Source organism: Eptatretus burgeri, chromosome 2, assembly GCF_056783735.1.
Source record: "Eptatretus burgeri isolate ZD-2024b chromosome 2, Ebu_testis_v1, whole genome shotgun sequence".
In the NCBI taxonomy this organism is placed as follows: Eukaryota; Metazoa; Chordata; class Myxini; order Myxiniformes; family Myxinidae; genus Eptatretus; species Eptatretus burgeri.
The window spans coordinates 114,256,335-114,274,923 of NC_140962.1; the positions used below are offsets into that span (position 1 = coordinate 114,256,335).

The 18,589-nt window shown below is 42.6% G+C and overlaps 1 protein-coding gene across 1 annotated transcript in view; it reads left to right on the plus strand.

Moving 5' to 3' along the window:
- The window catches only part of LOC147032872 (uncharacterized), a 113,709-nt gene that overhangs the window by 51,184 nt on the left and 43,936 nt on the right, over nucleotides 1-18,589 (plus strand). The window contains exons 5-6 of the mRNA XM_085850955.1: nucleotides 15,646-15,881; nucleotides 16,044-16,168. Of these exons, the coding sequence (XP_085707081.1) occupies nucleotides 15,646-15,881; nucleotides 16,044-16,168 (361 nt within the window). The remainder of the gene's footprint in view (nucleotides 1-15,645; nucleotides 15,882-16,043; nucleotides 16,169-18,589) is intronic.

Consider the following 18,589-nt stretch of genomic DNA (forward strand, 5'->3'; position numbering starts at 1 on the left):
TAAGATGAGGAAAAGCCAAAGGTTGATAGACTATCTATCAAGAAACGAGACCTATACAAGTGAGGCATTTGCACTGCAAGACCAAGCTGCAATGGTGCAATTACAGCCCTTGGACGCACTGCTTGGATGACTGCTTGTCCAATACCAGCAACCTCCCTAGATGTATCTTTCCCGACCAAAAGATGCTGCAGCAAGAATCGCAGGCTAGCTGGGACATACCCCAATGCAGCAGTAAGGCTTAGGTCTGCAGTAGTTGGGTATGTATCCCCATGTGGTGCAACTGTTGTTTTTATGTCACTTTTTATTAGTTTTGCAGCAGTCTGAAGAATTGCACGTTTTTGTGCTTCTTCATCATCTTCTCGTGGTGCATTGTAGTGGTCACGGAGGATCTGGGACGTTTTTTCTCTGAATGTCACAATGTCTTTTAAGCCTCTCCCCTCTGCCATGAATATAGATTCACCATATCGTTTCTTTAAGCTGTTCCTTCATGTATTGGTTCCCATATGCATTGGATTCACTATCGCCCAGGTATTGTTCCATTCTAGCCACGAGGTCTGTAATTGTTAACTGTTCCTCATCATTGTCTTCAAGAAAAGAGCACACCTTATCGAAAGCCTCATTCTGGTCACTGTCCTTAGGCCTTCCCATTTTTCGTCTCTTGTTTGACTCAGTCGGCTTGAACCGTTGTGGAATGTCTCGCATTGTGCGAAAATTAATGTTGCAGGACTTGTGGTACACACAGTCAGCTGCATGGAGATCACCCTCAAAATATTCAATGCGGCCTTGAACAGCAATGGCCCATTCATCGCTCCTTGTTTTGCAATGAACTGATATAGTTTTAACAAATGCGTCAGTCTTCACGTAGCCAAAACTGGCTGTTTCTGCATGGCCTCGCTTTGGGTCCTCTTCCTTAACTTCAGTGCCGCAGAAAAGGCAATGTGTTTTACTGTCATATGGTCCCAGGGAAATGCGAGCACTCCTCTTGACTGATGGACCTGATTCCGCATGATCCTTCTTGGTTAAAGCAATGTCCTTTTTGTTTATGTGTAGTGATTCACTCGGCATGATTTGGGAACACTGGTACCAGCTAGAATTCTGATGTCGACACCCAATCCCCTTTGGCATAAAGGCCAGGTCTCTTTACCATATAAAGAGTTCATTTTCTATCTCTGAAAATACAAAAATGAGATCTTTTAGAAGCATGCAGTCAATTTACATTGGCCATATATATTGAATGCCATCAGAGCATTCTCCGCCCCTGAAACCGAGATATATATGTATATATATATATATATTAGGAGGAAACATACTATGGAATAATCTGCATAGTGGTTCGTTTTTGACGTAGTGAATCGTGCATGGTTTTGTGACATTTTTATCATGTCAAAATTTTTTACTTTCCCATGGTCCATTTCTGTCCAACTTTTGATATGTTCCTAAGTAAGTCTTAAAATATAAGGAAATGCAATAAAACAAAAATTTGCAATTTTTTTGGGGTACGGCTGTCCTGGTTGTATATTGACCCGTCTGGCAGCCAAAAATTTGTCATCAATAAGAAATCATATCACCATGTTTGATGAGAAATCGTGCACATGAATGTAAAAACCATTACCGTAACTAAACTAAAACATTACGGTAATGACGTTACGGTAATGACGTTACGGTAATGGTAATGACGTTATGGTAATGGTAATGACGTTATGGTAATGGTAATGACGTTACGGTAATGGCAATGACGTTATGGTAATGGTAGACGTTACGGTAATGGCGTTATGGTAATGACGTTACGGTAATGGCGTTATGGTAATGGTAATGACGTTACGGTAATGGAAATGACGTTACGGTAATGGTAATGACGTTACGGTAATGGCAATGACGTTACGGTAATGGCAATGACGTTACGGTAATGGTAATGACGTTACGGTAATGGCAATGACGTTACGGTAATGGTAATGACGTTACGGTAATGGCAATGACGTTACGGTAATGGCGTTATGGTAATGGTAATGACGTTACAGTAATGGCAATGACGTTACGGTAATGACGTTACGGTAATGGCGTTACGGTAATGACGTTACGGTAATGACGTTACGGTAATGGTAATGGCGTTACGGTAATGGTAATGGCGTTACGGTAATGGTAATGGCGTTACGGTAATGACGAAATCAACAGATAACACCTCGTAGTGACCAGACCAGGAAGCAGACACACCGTGAATTGTCAAAAACATTAACATTTAAAAGCATTCTCCACGTTAATGTACATAATATCTGTTAAAATTCATATGTATGGTCAATCGGGCATGTACGGTAATGACGTTGAATAAGCATACGGACTCACCTTGCCAACTTTTGAGGAGTTTTTGCACCCAAACTGCACGAGCAAACTTGAAAAGTAATTCCAAAATGGCGGTACAAGAACCCGACAAGAACCGAACGCCCGTGACGTGACGTCACGTGATCGTTTTATTGGCTCAGTTCTTCAAGGGCGTTTTTGTTCCGGAAATGACGTAATTGAGTGACGGGCACAAAATCCACTGTATTGCAAAACTTGTACAGTTTTCGGCGATATTTAGACTCTAATAGGGAAGATATTGAATAAAGAAGGAACCCTACATGAATTATCGTAAAATTCGGAGAATTTATCGACGCTTTTTTGGGACATGAACAACATGGTACTGTGGGTGTGGTGGAATTAAAGAAGAAGAAGAAGAAGAATAAGAAGAAGAAGAAGAAGAAGATGAAGCTGACAAAGCCGCACTTCGTGACGTGTGACTTGCGTGTGGAGCAATAGGTGGTGAACTGCTCTGACGAAAGGACGGTCCGTCGGTTCTCGTCGTTAACTGGAGTAGTCCACTGAGGCTTAAACGGTGAGAGTTGAGAGTGTACTCAGCTCTGTGTTTGCTGGTGAATTATTATTATACTTCGCTGTAATTGATTGTTGATGTACCTTTTTGTTTGTGTTTGTAGAAATGGCTTCAATCAAGCGAATTAAAGCCCGATTCATACCGAAGGCCTCTCTCCTCTCCTCTTCTCTTCTCTTCTCTTCTCTTCTCTTCTCTTCTCTTCTCTTCTCTTCTCTTTTTCTCTCTCTGAAAACCTTTTCATGGTTTTCGTTTTTTCGGGGGGAAACCTGTTGACGCGAGTCCAACCCAATTCCATTTCAGGGGTGCACTCCGCTCCGTTTAGCAAGCAGCCTGCCAGCTGTCTGAGGCAGTCATCCCATATCAACTGCTTTACAAGTCGCTTGGCAAGTGGAACAAGCGATTACGACAGGTATTTCGTTATGTTCGCAAAAATGGCTTCCGTGGTTGGATTCCAAACGATCGATACGACAACCAAGGTGATGTTCAGAAGCATACTCACCGTTATGTGTACTCGTAATATAATTGAAACGTGTATTTCACACGTTAATTTTACTGACTTTTCATCCTAATTCTTCAAGATCGACAAAAAACATGCAAACCGCTCCCAAAATGCACAGCGGTATCATGTCATTAGATGGGCTTGGCAGGGGGCTAATTCTTCTGACCTCCATTTCTTTATCTTTCTTTTCCTCTTCCTCATACTCTGTAGCTGCTGCTAACACATACATTTGTTAGGGGAAGTTGTCGCAAGAGTATCGAGCAAAACTGAAATCGACGGCTCCAATCAGCATTTCCTCGAGTACCATGATGGCATTGTTTCCATGGAAACCGCCATATTGTCAGTGCCGAGCGTTCTTTTCCGTTGTTGGGCTTGCTTGAGCGATTTGAATCTAACAAGCCACTTGGCAAGTGGTAAGCGAGCCGCTTGCTCATGGAACACACCCATTGTGATTGTAATCTTGATGTCGCTTCATCTTCTCTCTTTTTGGGGTGGCATACTCTGTGCAGAGCGTTGGTGCTGCCTAAGCAGTCTCCTTGGCTATTGGGCACAATCCTGGACGGGTCGCCACTCCAACACAGTATACCAGAATGCTGGCACTCATTTTGCCGACCTCGGAAGGATGATGGGCAGAGTTAACCCCACCTGGCATTAATTCAATAGCTGAGTAGGATTTAAACTCAGGACTCTAGGATCCCAAGCCCACCGCCCTAACCATTAAGCCAACACCAGGCATATCTTCTCTCTGATGCAAGGGTTTCTTATCTCGAGACCCCAAACTGTATCACAGTGGCTTTAGACTTTACCACATGATCATCACGCTCTTCCATTCAAACCTGGAGTTGTTCACCAACTTTGACTCGAGTCACGGAAGAGCTGGTTCTACCTTGCTATTCTACCTTGCTTTGGTGCAATTCTACCTTGCTTTGGTCCCAGGTTCGAGTCCACAGCTCTGATAATAGTAAGTGTAGTAGTCTGTGAAACTGAATATCGAAACTAGCCAATGAGCTTTGAGCTGAGTTTCGACGAATGAGAGTAGGCGTTCCGAAAGTGAGAGGCTGGAGGCATGGCTGCGACCTCAGCTTAAATTAATAAAGTGATTGCCATTCAATAAAACAGCCTGCCAGGTTTTCTTTGAGCACACCAGCTGTGTTCATATGTGTTGTGAGCAAAACTCACACCACTACAGGTCCCATCGTGTGCTGCCTTTTTTGGCTGCTGGTTGCATCATTGGTTAGGGGCATGGCTATGCCGCTGATGTAGTTCCCCTACTACCAGCATACTGGTGCTCATTTTGCCAATCTCAGAAGGATGACAGGCTGAGTCAACCCCTGGTGTTAATTCAGTAGCCAACCTGGCTCGAACTCAGGACCCTCGGATCCCAAGCCACTTCCCTAACCACGAAGCCAACATCAGGCTACCACTACAGTAAGGTTCACCCATATCCCCATTATTAATCCCTTTAGGATGTTGATGCCCAAATTTAGTTAGGAGTGGATATCACATCTTTCGGATGTAAGAAACGCGAAAATGGAAAGTGACAACATTTTCAACCCCATTAAGGGGGTCAGGTGACCCGTTCATGACCTTGACCTTCCTTCATAGGCTATATTGATGTGGAAATGGGAATATTACAGCAATGCATGATCTGATTGAAAAGATCTAAGTATGTTATCCTATAGTTTTTAGAATTCCCAATCGATTGAGACATGCTGCAATGCCATATGGGGTCAAGGTCATGCCCAAAGGTAGTCAAACCCCAAAACTGACTTCTTTTACGAGCTCATAACTGCAATTTTGATATGTATTTTTTTTTTTCGTTCAGATCTTTGCGGAACCTGGTGGATTCTTCATCTCTAATCCTCTGTAATTGTCTAAGCAGTCTCACCTGAGACAAAATCACAGAAATGAAGAAGAATCTCATAATATTTCACTGATATGTGTCATGCATACAGAAAGAGGATCTCCTGACACCTTGTGCTTGATTCTGGTCTTAATAAGAAACTCCCGATCAATGAATATTCTGAGAAACGTGTTGCATTAGATGAACTTCTTCTCAAGCCTCTTGCTGACCATATGGCAAGCTTATCGCATGCTGAACTGAGCCTGGTCAAGTGTCGTGCACCTTGTAGGAAACAAGTGGTACACATACTGTTAGTTGAACGAGCAGAAAAAAAGGAGGCCTTGTTATCCTACTAGCGTGACAGCTCCACCTAAAGTTGGTCAGCCATCTGTTTCTGATGATCGTGGTCGCCCCCAGCGTGGTTGTGGTGTGAAACCTAAGGAATTTTTTTTCCCCCTCTTGTCCATGCGAGGGTAAAGAGGACCATCACTTGGTGAAAAGTGACAATGAAGGACAAATTTTTACAGATAAGCTGAGAACAAAAGATGACCATATTAGAGAAAGTTTGTCTAGTTTGAATGACCCTGGTGATGCTTCAGCACAGGAAAATAGTATCACTCTAGCTGTGTGCAAGATGTGATATGTGCACTTCCTGGGGAAAATGAGAAGCAAACTGATGATGAAATCAGACAGTGTATATCTGACATTCAGCTAATCATGTGTATCAAATCTTCCCTCTCTGAGGACGGGGCTGTGCTGAGAATCACTGATGTATACATTGAGTATGCTGCAATATAGCATGAAAATAAAATCAAGAAATCGGATACTCAGAAGAAATATCTGAAAACTCTGACAGTAAAGCACGTACCGGACATGGAGTTTGTGACGTATCCATTTCACAATGAGAGTGAAAATGTGATGCTTTCCCAATCTGTTGGAGATTCTGTTGAATTTGCTATAAAGCAGGATACCGATACCATAATTGATGATATTGTGAAATTATCTCGTACATTGCGAAATGAACTACTAGAGTATCTCGAGTCAAATGGAAGTTCATAGGCAAGCTGGATGATTTTGATAGGCCTCCTGTACTCCAGTTTCTTCTACAGCAGGTGTTGTTTGGTCTTTATGCAAACCGTGTTGTAGATCAATGGAACAATGATGCCTGCAAAACCATTGATGTTTTAATTATCGTTGATGTTCGGTTTTTTTTTTTCGACACAATGTGACGATTGACCTTCAAGTAAAGCATATAAAAAGCTAAAGAATGATACAGGTTTTGTTCAAAGAGCTGAAACACCTGTGTCATTGGGTCAATCTCTTGCTATTCCCAATAAGGTTTGGGATTGGAGTTACTTACCTATATTATAAGCTAAATAATGATACAGGTTTTGTTCAAAGAGCTGAAACACCTGTGTCATTGGGTCAACCTTTTGCTATTCCCAATAAAGTTTGGGATTGGAGTTATTTACCTTTTTGTCTGACCTGTTCTTAGAGTTCTTATGACAGTGTGTTGAATCTTGAGAAGAGGATGGAATGAGAGGTTGTAAAGAGAATGAAGGCGACGGGTGACTATTCTGCCTTGATTCGTAAAGAAGAGCAAGTCCATATATTTTTTCCATTGACACCATCGACTTCATGGAAGATACTGCACATGGGCAGAAAACCCTGCATGGAAGTCTGGCTGTGATCAACCAAGAGGAGGACAAAGATGGAGAGCCTCTCAAAGACCTCCTCTCAAATCTCAAAAATAACTCCTCTCAAACTCAAAAGCAAAATCACGCTCACTGAGCTACTGAGTGAGGATCTCCTGGAGGCACTCAGAGAATCCACACAGGACCTGGTGGTGTTATATCAGGAAAAAGTCAAGTCAAACCGGCCAGGCCACCGACAAGAAGACATGATTATCCACACCCATGAGGAGTCTGACTCAATGATTCCTCTACAAGTGCTCAGTATTGTGCGAGAGTCAAAACTTAAGGCTATTGATACCTGGTCTCCAAATACCGACATTCTTAGTCTTCTCATTGATCTGGCAGCAAATGGCTACTTGGGTGCATACACTAAACAGGAAAGGGAGCAAAATATTGAGCAATTGATGTGTGAGATCGAGTGATGGCAATCAGACTTGAAAAATCAAGGGGCTTAGTTGGCCTGCACCATTTCCATTACACTGGTGCAGATTGGGGTGGAACATTTGTTGGCTATCTCAAAAATAAACTTTGCTTTCTGTCTTCCTGTGATGCCCCACAATGATGAAATCGTGCAAATATTTGAGAACTTGGGAAAAGACCCGTTCATACTTGAGGCTCTTGGAGGTCAAGGGCAAGATGACACATTTATTCCAGAGAAGTATCTCCCAATTGAAAGATTCATCTGCAAAGCATATTCTCTTCCTGCTCTTCAGTGGGAGCTATTCCACATAAAAAATCCTTGAGGGTGAGAAGCTTCCTCTGACTTGGGGGACTCTGCTCCCCCACATTCTGCGAGCTAACTATATGTCAATGTTGGACAATTCGTACCCCAAAGCCCATGCTACCTCCATTTGAACAGAGTGGATTGGAAATTAATCCTGAAGGTGGATATCTTTTGTTCAAATTCCTTAATAAATGAGCACTCCAAGTTGGCTTGGAGCTTGTAAAGTGTGGCTGCCATAGCTCAGCTGGAGCTGCAAAGTTTTGTGAAACTACAAGGCAACTACCATTTTCACCTTTATGGTTTCTCAGCACTGTTTGCCCACACACACATGCCTGCCATTTATCACTACCTTCTTCAAATCATCTTGCATGTATGATGTATGATGGATGCAAGGCATGTATGATGGATGCTAAAATGCTTTGGCCCAATGCCTTTTCGCACATGAGCTGTACGTGCTTTTTCTGCAACTAACTTCTGCAAGATGGGGCACTTTTAACCTGCCATTGCTTGGGTGAAATCTGCAAGTCTAATAGTCCTTTTAACATAATTTTCAACATTTAAACGAAAGGGTGGCAATTTCAAAATTGTTTACCATTACGTTTGTGTTCCTGAATGCAAAGCAGACATGAAAATATAGGAAATACTAGAAATATCCGTGGAAGTGAGGTGTCGAGTTCCTACCATTTCCTATTAATTGTTAATACAAGCGAGTGGCTTCAATGGATATACACCCCCCCCCCCCCACACACACACACACACACACACACACACACACACACACACACACACACACACACACACACACACACACACACACACACGGTTCTCCTTTTACCAATAAATGCAAAACATCCACTATAACTATACCCAGGCTTTTTTAACGGGGAAGGGGGGGGGGAGGATTTTGTAATTGGGATTGGGAGACGCATGAAATATATAACAATTTTCGGGGATTTGACCTCCGGTTCATGCCCCAGGGGGTGGGTACTTAGGTTCACAATGACCAAAATGGGGAAATATTTTTTCACTCAAAATTTGATGTTGGGTCATTCCTGGAGGAGGAACTTTTTGCCATCTTTCAACTTTGCTCGAAGGGGGAAGCTTGCGGATTTGTGATAGCTTGCCATCATCTTCACTCCAGTTTATTTTGTGGCCCTGGAACCAAAGAAAAATAATATTTACAACAGCCCTCATAGTTTCCATAGATCCCACCACCCCTCCCAACATGATTGCTACTAAATATCATCATTTTAAAAGATGATTTCAAACTTACTTATTCACATGCCGCAGATATGACCTTCCAATTTGTGTTCAGAAGCACCAAAACCAGATACGGTGTCTCCCTCAGGGAAGTCTGCCTGGTACATCTTGCTCACACGTAAATATAGCTGGTATATGGTTTGTGCATTTTCACATCATGAAGATATCCTTTTTGTTGAAGAGTAGGTAACAATTACTTTATTGTCATCGGGAGTCTGTTGTTGAGGTTCAAGATTTCATCCCTTTCGGCGAGCTGAGAAAATTATCCGACTCTTTTGTTGTGCAGAGGCACACCGCTTTCTCTCAGGTACATTTACGAGCATGTTTGGCTGCTTTTAGAACCTTTGTGAGGCATTTTAGGTGACAATTTTTTATCTCGCATGCACGATGTACTTTAACATGCCCCGATGACTGCTATTTTAGCGATTTCTGCGCATTGAGCATTCAGGGGCAGATTATGTCATTTTGAAAGTTTTATATTGGAATTGGTGTCAATCCAAATGACCTGCTTGATTTCATTGGCTGTTTAGGTGTGGTGTGCGCTTGTCGAAAAAGAAAACGGTGGATTTGGGCCCAAATGGACTTCATCTATCCAGATGAACACATCCTTGACTCATTTCCTTTTCTTTGGCTCTCTGTGTTAGTATGTCCACGATTTGGAATTAATTGCGTATTCTTGTACAATGAACTAGTTTGAAAGTGATCTATTGTCAAGATTAGTTCTTGAAACTTAAAGCATGTATTGCTTAGGTTTGCATGCAATACAGACATGCTCAGCGACACTTTCTTGAGTTTTGTTATTTGACTCTGTTGAACTGAATCATCGAATTTTCTATTGTCTGTGTGCATTTGCATTAGGACTTTTTTTGCCTTGCTCTTTACAAACTGTTTCAAAATGCTTGAAATGCTTGACTTTGATCTTTAGGAAATTTGAAATTGGACATAATTAATGTGGATCAAGAGATCGAATTTTGTACAAGTTCCTTGTTTCTTGCTCTTGCTTCTGTTGAGTCCCACATTGTCTTGGATTTCTCACCCTCAGTGCTTCAGGCAATTCCCAGGCCGTTATTCGAGGTAAAACCATTTGGCTCTGATCTAGTTCATCGTGAACTCCAATCTAAAAGTGTCTAAGGCAGTGGAAGGATTCCCAACTTGTGACAATAAGCTGGCAGTGTGGACGTACCATGTGGCCTTTGTTTTTAGCGTAACATGCTAAAGGCCCAGTCACACCTTGACGTTTTAGCCAGCAATGGCAACTTATCAAAATGTATGTAAAACGCTGGCTTACGCTGAACTTTTGATGTTTTTTTTTTGAAAGATTCGGACGTATTCATAACGAGTTGTCATATGCAGAACATATTAGTAACGGACACAGAACGTTTCGTTGTCTAAAAGATAACTTATACCAACGAATGCTTAGCCTGTTGTCGGCGTTCACAACCTATGCCAAACGATAGTCTAACTTATGCATAGCGCGCTGCACGTATCGCCGATGATCACATGGCGTAGCCTATTAAAAGGCTGCCGCACAATGATTCAAATCATAACCGCCGGAGAAATGGAAGTGTCAACATCGCAGTCACACCTTGGCGATCTTACCAGCGTATGCTGACCTCTGAAAAATGCGTCTAAAATGCTGGCGCATGTCGAATACGGTATAGGTAAGTTTGGTATACATGAATAGAATGCTAAAGTACGCTATCATACGTCGTATTAAGTGGAGTACGTCTTGAAATTTTAAACGTGCTAAAAATTTTGCGACGTACTTGCCGTATGCCTCACACGTTCCACATGCGATGGAATAAGTTGTACGCACGATATTATATGCAATCGTTGGCACACGTCGACAAAAGTTACTTGTAAGTTACTCATAAGTCGAAACACGTTGAGGTAATGGTTAGCGTCAGTGTTCCAGACTCCCTGTTTTTTTTTTTTCGTCAGTATGATGGTGAGGTTGACACTTCGATTTCTAGTGCGGTTATAATATAATATAATTAATAGGCTGCCGCTCAACGATTTAAATCATAACCGCTCCAGAAATGGAAATGTCAACATCACCGTCGTACCGAAGAAAAAAAAACGACAAACAAACCAGGGAGTCTGGAACACTGACGCTAACCATTACCTTGACGTGTTTCGACTTATGAGTAACTTTCAAGTAACGTGTGTCAACGATCACGTAACGTGCCTACAACACATTACTCATAGGTTAGAAATAAGTTTCTGGTACGCTAAACATTACCTCGACGTGTTTCGACTTATGATTAACTTACAAGTAACGTGTGTCAACGATCGCATAACGTGCCTACAACTTATGGCTGGCGTAGCGGAACGTGTGAGTCATATGCTGGCATAAGTCGTAAAATTTCAAGCATGCTAAAATTTGAGGACAACCGCAAAGTACAACGATAAAAGCCAGTGTACTACGACGTATGGCAGTGTTTTTCAGCGTGCTCTCAATGTTTCCAAAACTTACCCATAACTTATTCGACATGTGCCAGCGTTTTAGACAAATTTTTCAAAAATCGGCAAAGCTGGCTAAAACGTCAAGGTGTGACTGGGCCTTAAGGCACTGTCACATCTTGACGTTTTAGCCAGCAATGGCAACGTATAAAAATGTATGTAAAACGTTGGCGTACGCTGAAGTTTTGAGTTTTTTTTTTAAGTTTTGGTCGTATTCATAACGTGTTGGTCGTATGCATAACATATTAGTAACTGGCACAGAACGTTTTGTTGTGTTATAGATAACTTACACCAACAAATGCTTAGCCTGTTGTCGGCGTTCACAACCTATGCCCAACGATAGTTTAACTTGGTCATAGCGCGCCACACGTATCGCCGACGAACTCGTGGCATAGCCTGTTAAAAACCTGCCGCACGCCGATTTAAATCATAACCGCCTGAAAATTGGAAGTGTCAACAACGCAGTCACACCTTGACGATTTAGCCAGCGTATGCCGACCTATGAAAAATGTGTCTAAAACTCTGGCACACGTCGAATACAGTATGGGTAAGTTGTGTATACGTTAGGAGCACGCTGAAAAACGAGGAAGTATGCTGTCATATTCCGTGGTACGTCTAGTATGTCGTGAAATTTCAAGCATGCTGAAAATTTTATGACGTACTCGACGTATGGCTCACACGTTCCGCATACGCTGGCATAAGTTCTCTGCACGCTCCGCGATCGTTGAAACACGTCAGACACACGTTACTTGAAAGTTACTCATAAGTCAAAATACGTCGAGGTAATGTTTTACATACCCGAAACTTAATTTTTAACCAATGAGTAACGTGCTTTGAACCTAAGAGTCTTGTGCTTCAAACCTATGAGTAGCGTGCTTTGAACCTATGTGTAACGTATCTCAAACGCTCATTGTCGAATGTAGACAAATTTGATTGACGTCTTCCGGACAACCACAGAACTTACTGAACGTGTTTCTAACTTACATCTACCGTATAATGGCGTATTGGCAGCGTTTAGGGGAATTGGTATATACAAATGGGCTTCACAAGAGGAACCCGTCAGTGTTCCAGACTCCATGTTGAGAGATGTCAATGTCAGTAGTATCAGTAGTAGTAGGTGAGCGTGTCAGTAGTAGTAGTAGTAATAGGTGAGCGTGTCAGTAGTAGTAGTAGTAGTAGTCATATGTCCATGTCAGTAGTAGTAGGTGAGCGTGATGGGGAGGGTGTGGGTGATGATGGATCCTCGTTGCGTCCACGAATAGGAGACTACTTTGCAGCATTGTTCGATGTTCTTTTCGGCTAATTTTTTTTTTCTCATTCCCACGATGAACTATTTTTTTTGTTTCAGTTTTAAAAGTATTCAAAACGACTTGGACATATGCATAATGTACTAGTAATGAACACAGAACGCTTCGATAACTTATACATAAGTTATACCAACGATTGATTAGCGTGTTTTAGGCGTCCACAACCTAAGCCCAACGATAGTCTAACGTATGCATAGCGTGGCAGCGTAACTTCGACGATTACGTGAGGTTTTCTATTCATAGGCTGCAACTTCACTTTTAATAAATGGCTGTCACTCGCCTATTGTTTTTGGACGCTGGTACTCGGCAATTGAAATCGTTTCCATTGAACGAGTTAAATCGCTTCCACTGGACTATTGAAATGATTTAATAATAATGCTTGGTTATCCTTGGACCCACTCTGGCTAGCAGCTTGTCGAACATCTCTGGGGGCATTCTCAGGAAGTTGATGAAGGATGCATGGTCCTCGTTCCGGAGTTCCACCATAAGCTGGTCATATATGCCGTAATGGCGTAGCCTCCCGATCCATGGTCTCACCCAGTTCCTTCTCCTCCGTTCACATCTTCTTCTCCCGGCTCTATTGGCACGCAACTGGTGCAGTGTCAACTCGATGAGGTCATGTTGATGTTCGAGGACAGGTCGGTATTGTCGTCTCAGCATTGCCGTATCCTCCATCTCTCGGAATGACATGGACATTTACTCACCACGAAATCTAAAAAAAAAAGACGAGGCCCTCCTCCGAAGCCCCTTTTTATATACCAATTCCCCTAATCGCTGCCAATACGGTATCTGTAAGTTAGAAACGCGTTCATTAAGTTCTGTTGTCATCCTGAAGACGTCAAATACGTCTGCATACGTATTTGTGCGTAGGACATGCTTTACAAATAATTCCCAAGCACGTTACTCATAGGTTAAAAATAAGTCATGGGTACCCTAAACATTACCTCAACGTGTTTCGACTTATGAGTAACTTACAAGTAACGTGTGTCAACGATCGCATAATGTGCCTACAACTTATGGCCAGCATTTTGTGGAACGTGTGAGTCGTACGGTGGCATACGTCGTAAAATTTCAAGCATGCAAAAATTTGAGGACAACCCAAAAGTACAACGTTTAAAGCCACTGTACTACGACTTATGGCAGTGTTTTTCAGCGTGGTCTTAACGTATACAAAACGTACCCATAACGTATTCGACGTGTGCCAGCGTTTTAGATAAATTTTTCATAAATCGTCAAGGTGTGACAGCGGCTTTAAGGAAGTGAGATTCGAATAAAAACTTCATTGGCTCGATGTCATTCTGTAGCTTCACTGGCTACATGTAAGTTATATCATGGACTAGCAGGAGCTGCCTGGTGAGGGGTGGGGAAGGGGAAGGGGAAGGGACACCCGGCATTGTGTGCCGAGTGAGCATTTCCCGGCGGTGGTTTCAGGATTTATTGGACATCGAAAAGCTATGGAGTTATTTACCGCACGGTGGTTACATCTTTCCTGTGGGTCGGCAGCAACACTGCCTAACCCCACATCCCAATATACACTTAATAGGCCTTTGGTGGACTCAAAATGGATATCAAGACCAACGTGTGGTGACCAAATCTGGTGACCATGCCAACCAAAACAGGTGCTTTTTAATTGATTGTTTGATTACTAAAATCAACTGCATATGGGTGTTTTTGAGAAGACATCATCCCTCCTCGTTTAAGTTCTTCCCCCAAAAGTGGATTTTTAAAGTTTTAACAGTATTGTATTAAAATGGAGGATCAAGTTCTTATTCTGCTGGGAGATGATTGGTTTTCTTGCATAACACTGGGCAGGGTCTTACTTGGTGCTATTCACTGGAGCCAGTCGGACTGAAGAATTAGATGTGTACGGCATCACCCATGCCTTATATACTAATAAATGGAAGTGTTTGTGTTTGTATGTGTGTGTCTCCTCCATAACTCCAAAACTATAAAACCTCACAGCCTGAAACTTTGCATGTATACGAAGAAAACTCCAAGGAAGCGCAAGAGTGAAAATTGAGTGTTTGGGTTAATTAAAACAACCCCTTTAAAGATAATTATTAACGGCCTTATTTAATTATTTCCTTCATTAGGTGATCCTTGTCCACCTAGACCGTCACCTGAAATCTGTATCATGCATTCTCATGACAACATTCTCGGGGCAACCTGATTTTTACAAGTTTATATGTTTTCAATGCGCTGAACAATATTCCACTTGTCCCCAGGCTCGAAAGTTGCACGTTCGCCCACAATCAGTGTTTAAATTTGCTGCTTTGGGCCTTAGTTCAGCTATCTGACACCAGGCGGCCATTTCGGTACAACTTCGGCATCAGGTACATTTGGTGTGCAGCTAGCTATATGTGTGCTCCACCTGGAGCCAGGTCCAAGATGGCTGTGCCCATATAGAGGCGTTGCGTGTCATGTTTTGACGACCGAAAAGGGCAAAATTACTCTTTTCGGCTGTTTCTTGGGCGAAATTCAGTGAGTGCACCAAGCGATGGAGTGTTCTCACCGGTAGCGAGCGCGATATTGCAGTTGAAAACTCTGCAGTCATTTTGAATGACCCCTCTGACGAGTTTGGCTATCATCGGAACTGCTACAAACGGGAGGTAAACATTAGCATCAGGGAGCACAGCAGCATTTACTATGATTGTCGAGTGAATAAAGGTTCAAACTTTTCTTGCTCATGATAGCTGTGATCAATTTGCTTCATTGAAATCAGTATAAACTGCTCATATACCTGAATTTATAGTGATTGATGAACATGTCATGTATACTATTTAGCCTTACGTCTTTGTCATCAAATATTCTAGCGAGAGGACCAGTGAGGGGATATCACATCATACCACAGTTATGAGTCGTATTAAAATAGGCCATTTCATAGTTATAATAAAATTTTGGCTGAATACAGGAACACAGGCTGAGCACAGTTTCATCAACTCTAGTATCTCCTATCAGACTGGTAATAAAATAATGTTGTCATTTACAGCTACTGCGATGTGACCAAAATCCAACACTCTCAGAAAAGGTTGCTGCAATCTGAAGATAATCCTGTTGATATACCAGTTCGAAAATCAAGGCGGTGCACGACAGAACAACCACCCTCAAGGAATCCTCATGTTCTCCCATACGAATGCCTGATTTGTAAGACTGACAAATCGGTCAGACAGTCTAAAACTGGCACTCGTACAAAAGAAAAGCTGGCTGCATGTGAATATGAATCAGGTAATATTCTCGTACTAGTGTTTATATTTTTTTATATTCTGACTGTGAAACAGAGGATAAATTTTGTGGCTTATCTGAATGAAAAATTCTGGAAAATAACTTGAAAAAGTGTATTTGTTCATTGTCTGCAATGCTGCACTGTAAATGTTGTCATTATTTCAGAAGGAAAACTTTTGCAGGCAGCAGAGCTTCTGAATGATGATGAAATATTAGTCAACAGTCAAGATGGAGATATGGTAGCAATAGAGGCAAGATACCACAGGTCATGCTCCAAGGATTACACAAAGGTTGGTCATCACATAAGCCCAAGTTAATGATTTTGCTTCACATCAGGAGTACATTAGGCACTTAAATTTTTTTAAATTTTGGGGAAACCCTACTTGTCAAAAGCATAATTTTTCCTGCCCCATACATTCATGTAGTTGTTGTCGGGAGCTGCATTATATTTAATACCACACCATCTAGTTTTTTTTTCAGGTGTTATACTCCGATGCAAGTACCAGCACCACACCTTCAGACACAACATTAGCTGTCTACAGAGATTTCTGCCACAAGTATGTGGAGGAAAAGATAATTGCTGAACGCAAAGTGATGCAACTGACCAAACTACAGAGTATCCTAGTACGAATGCTCAAGGACAAAGACATTGGAGCATTTGCTCGGACATCATATTTAAATGTAAATTGCTGCGGAATTACCCTGTACTCAAATGTTTCTGACCTAAGTTGAATGTGAGTGGTATCATTTATTGTGAGGGTAAGGAAACCATGTTGCTCGATCAATGGGAGTCCAGTAATGTTGAGTTGACTGAAAGCGATAGTGCTGCGACTGTTCAGGTATCTGAAGGTGAGGACGAGAGCGAGAGTCGGCCTACGAGTCGACATTCAGTCGGGGCCTCTGACGGTAACGAATTGTACACACTTTACAGTGCAGCTATGATTGTTGAAGGGTCACTTCAGGATGTGTCCGCGATAGATTGTCCTTGGCCTCCGACATCTGCTGATCTTACCGTTGATAGCGTGAGAAACTTCCTCCCTGTCGAACTGTATAATTTCGTATCCTGGTGCGTTGGTTTAGCGGTGGACGATCCGACACTCGGCACTTTTGCGTCCACTGACTGTGAAAGCGAATCTAAACTTTTGGCCATTTGTCAAGATATTGTCTACTTGGCTTCGTAGGGTAAAAAAAAATTACTCCTAAAGCACTCGCATTTGGTATGTCTATCCGCCATTTGACTGGTTTGGCACGTTTGCTATCCCTGGTCAATAGATTGGGTCACTGTGCTTCAGCGAATATGGTTATCACCTTGGAGATGAGTCTCGCTGAATTGCAGTTGTCTTCACAGCCAGTACCCAAAGGTTTCGCTGAATCTGTACCTACCATTTCTGTGTGGGACAACATTGACTTCGGAGAGGAGACTCGGTCTGGGGCATCCAACAACCGAACTCTCCACGGTCAAAGAAACCTTGAACAGGAGCTCCGGTCTTTGTGATCGTTTGAAGCTTGACTGCATGGTGTTGGTTTTCGACCAAGCCATTTTCAGTAAAGTTCAACAAATACGATGGACCGATGATCTTTTTGGGCATTTTGTCATTCGTCTGGGAGACTTTCACACAACTATGTCCTTTCTGTCTGTGATTGGAAAACGCTTTGTGGACCAGCGGCCTCAAAGACGTCTTTATCGAATCTCGGATCGTCACAGAGGGATCTCTCACTGGAGTTATTAATGGACACCAGTACAACCGGAGCATTCAGGCTCATAAAATAATGTTGGATGCCCTTATGCGACTTCAGTTCGAGGCATTCCTGGATACTTTGAATGATGACGACGAAACAGCCGCTCTCAAGGTCATCGGTGATATGAATGATTCGCTCCCTAGTTCTGACTTCATTATTCTGACCAATGGTTCAGAATTCAGCGGTCTGCTTACGACCTATAACGACTTAATTTTGAGAATGAGACGCACACATCCAACCTTTGACCTGTGGTCAACATACATCGATATGGTACAGACACTTCTTTTGTTCCTTCGAGCGACCTGGGAATCGAACTGGGAGTTTCATTTAGCGGCGTTATACAAAATGCTACCATGGTACTTCGCGTATGACCGCCCGAATTACGCGAGATATGCAACAGCGTACTACATTGAGATGTGTGCTCTGCCGTACACGCATCCTACTGTCAGTACAGCCATCTCGATTCCGGGCCAATGGACCGTGCAACGCACGGGCGGTGAGTTGACATCGTTAGCCTGCGACCAGGCCATTGAGCAAACCGTTAATAGGGACGCAAAGACGCCCGGCGGACTGAGCGGACTGACTCGGAATCGTGGCGCAACTCGCAGATGGATCCTTCGTCAACATGAGAGGGCTGCCATAGTTCACAAGTGTGAACGTATGACCGGCAATAAGAACCGACAGTGATTCTTCAGGGAAACTCCACAAGGCGCAACTTCAAGCAGATGAAAATGCAGTCCAGGACATCATTTCACTGCTTCGCTCAATGCATAATCCTTTTGACAGTTCCCATTCCAAACTTTTTAACATCAGTTCCGGCGTAGTCGCCACTCCAGATGCCAGCTCCGACATGAAAAGTACGAAAGAAGTTGGCGAAAAAGGTCTGCAAGACTTTATCGCCGACGATTAATGGAACGGTCTGAATAGTTTTTCGCGCCGCTGAAGGTGAATAAATTCAGACTGTTTTCAAT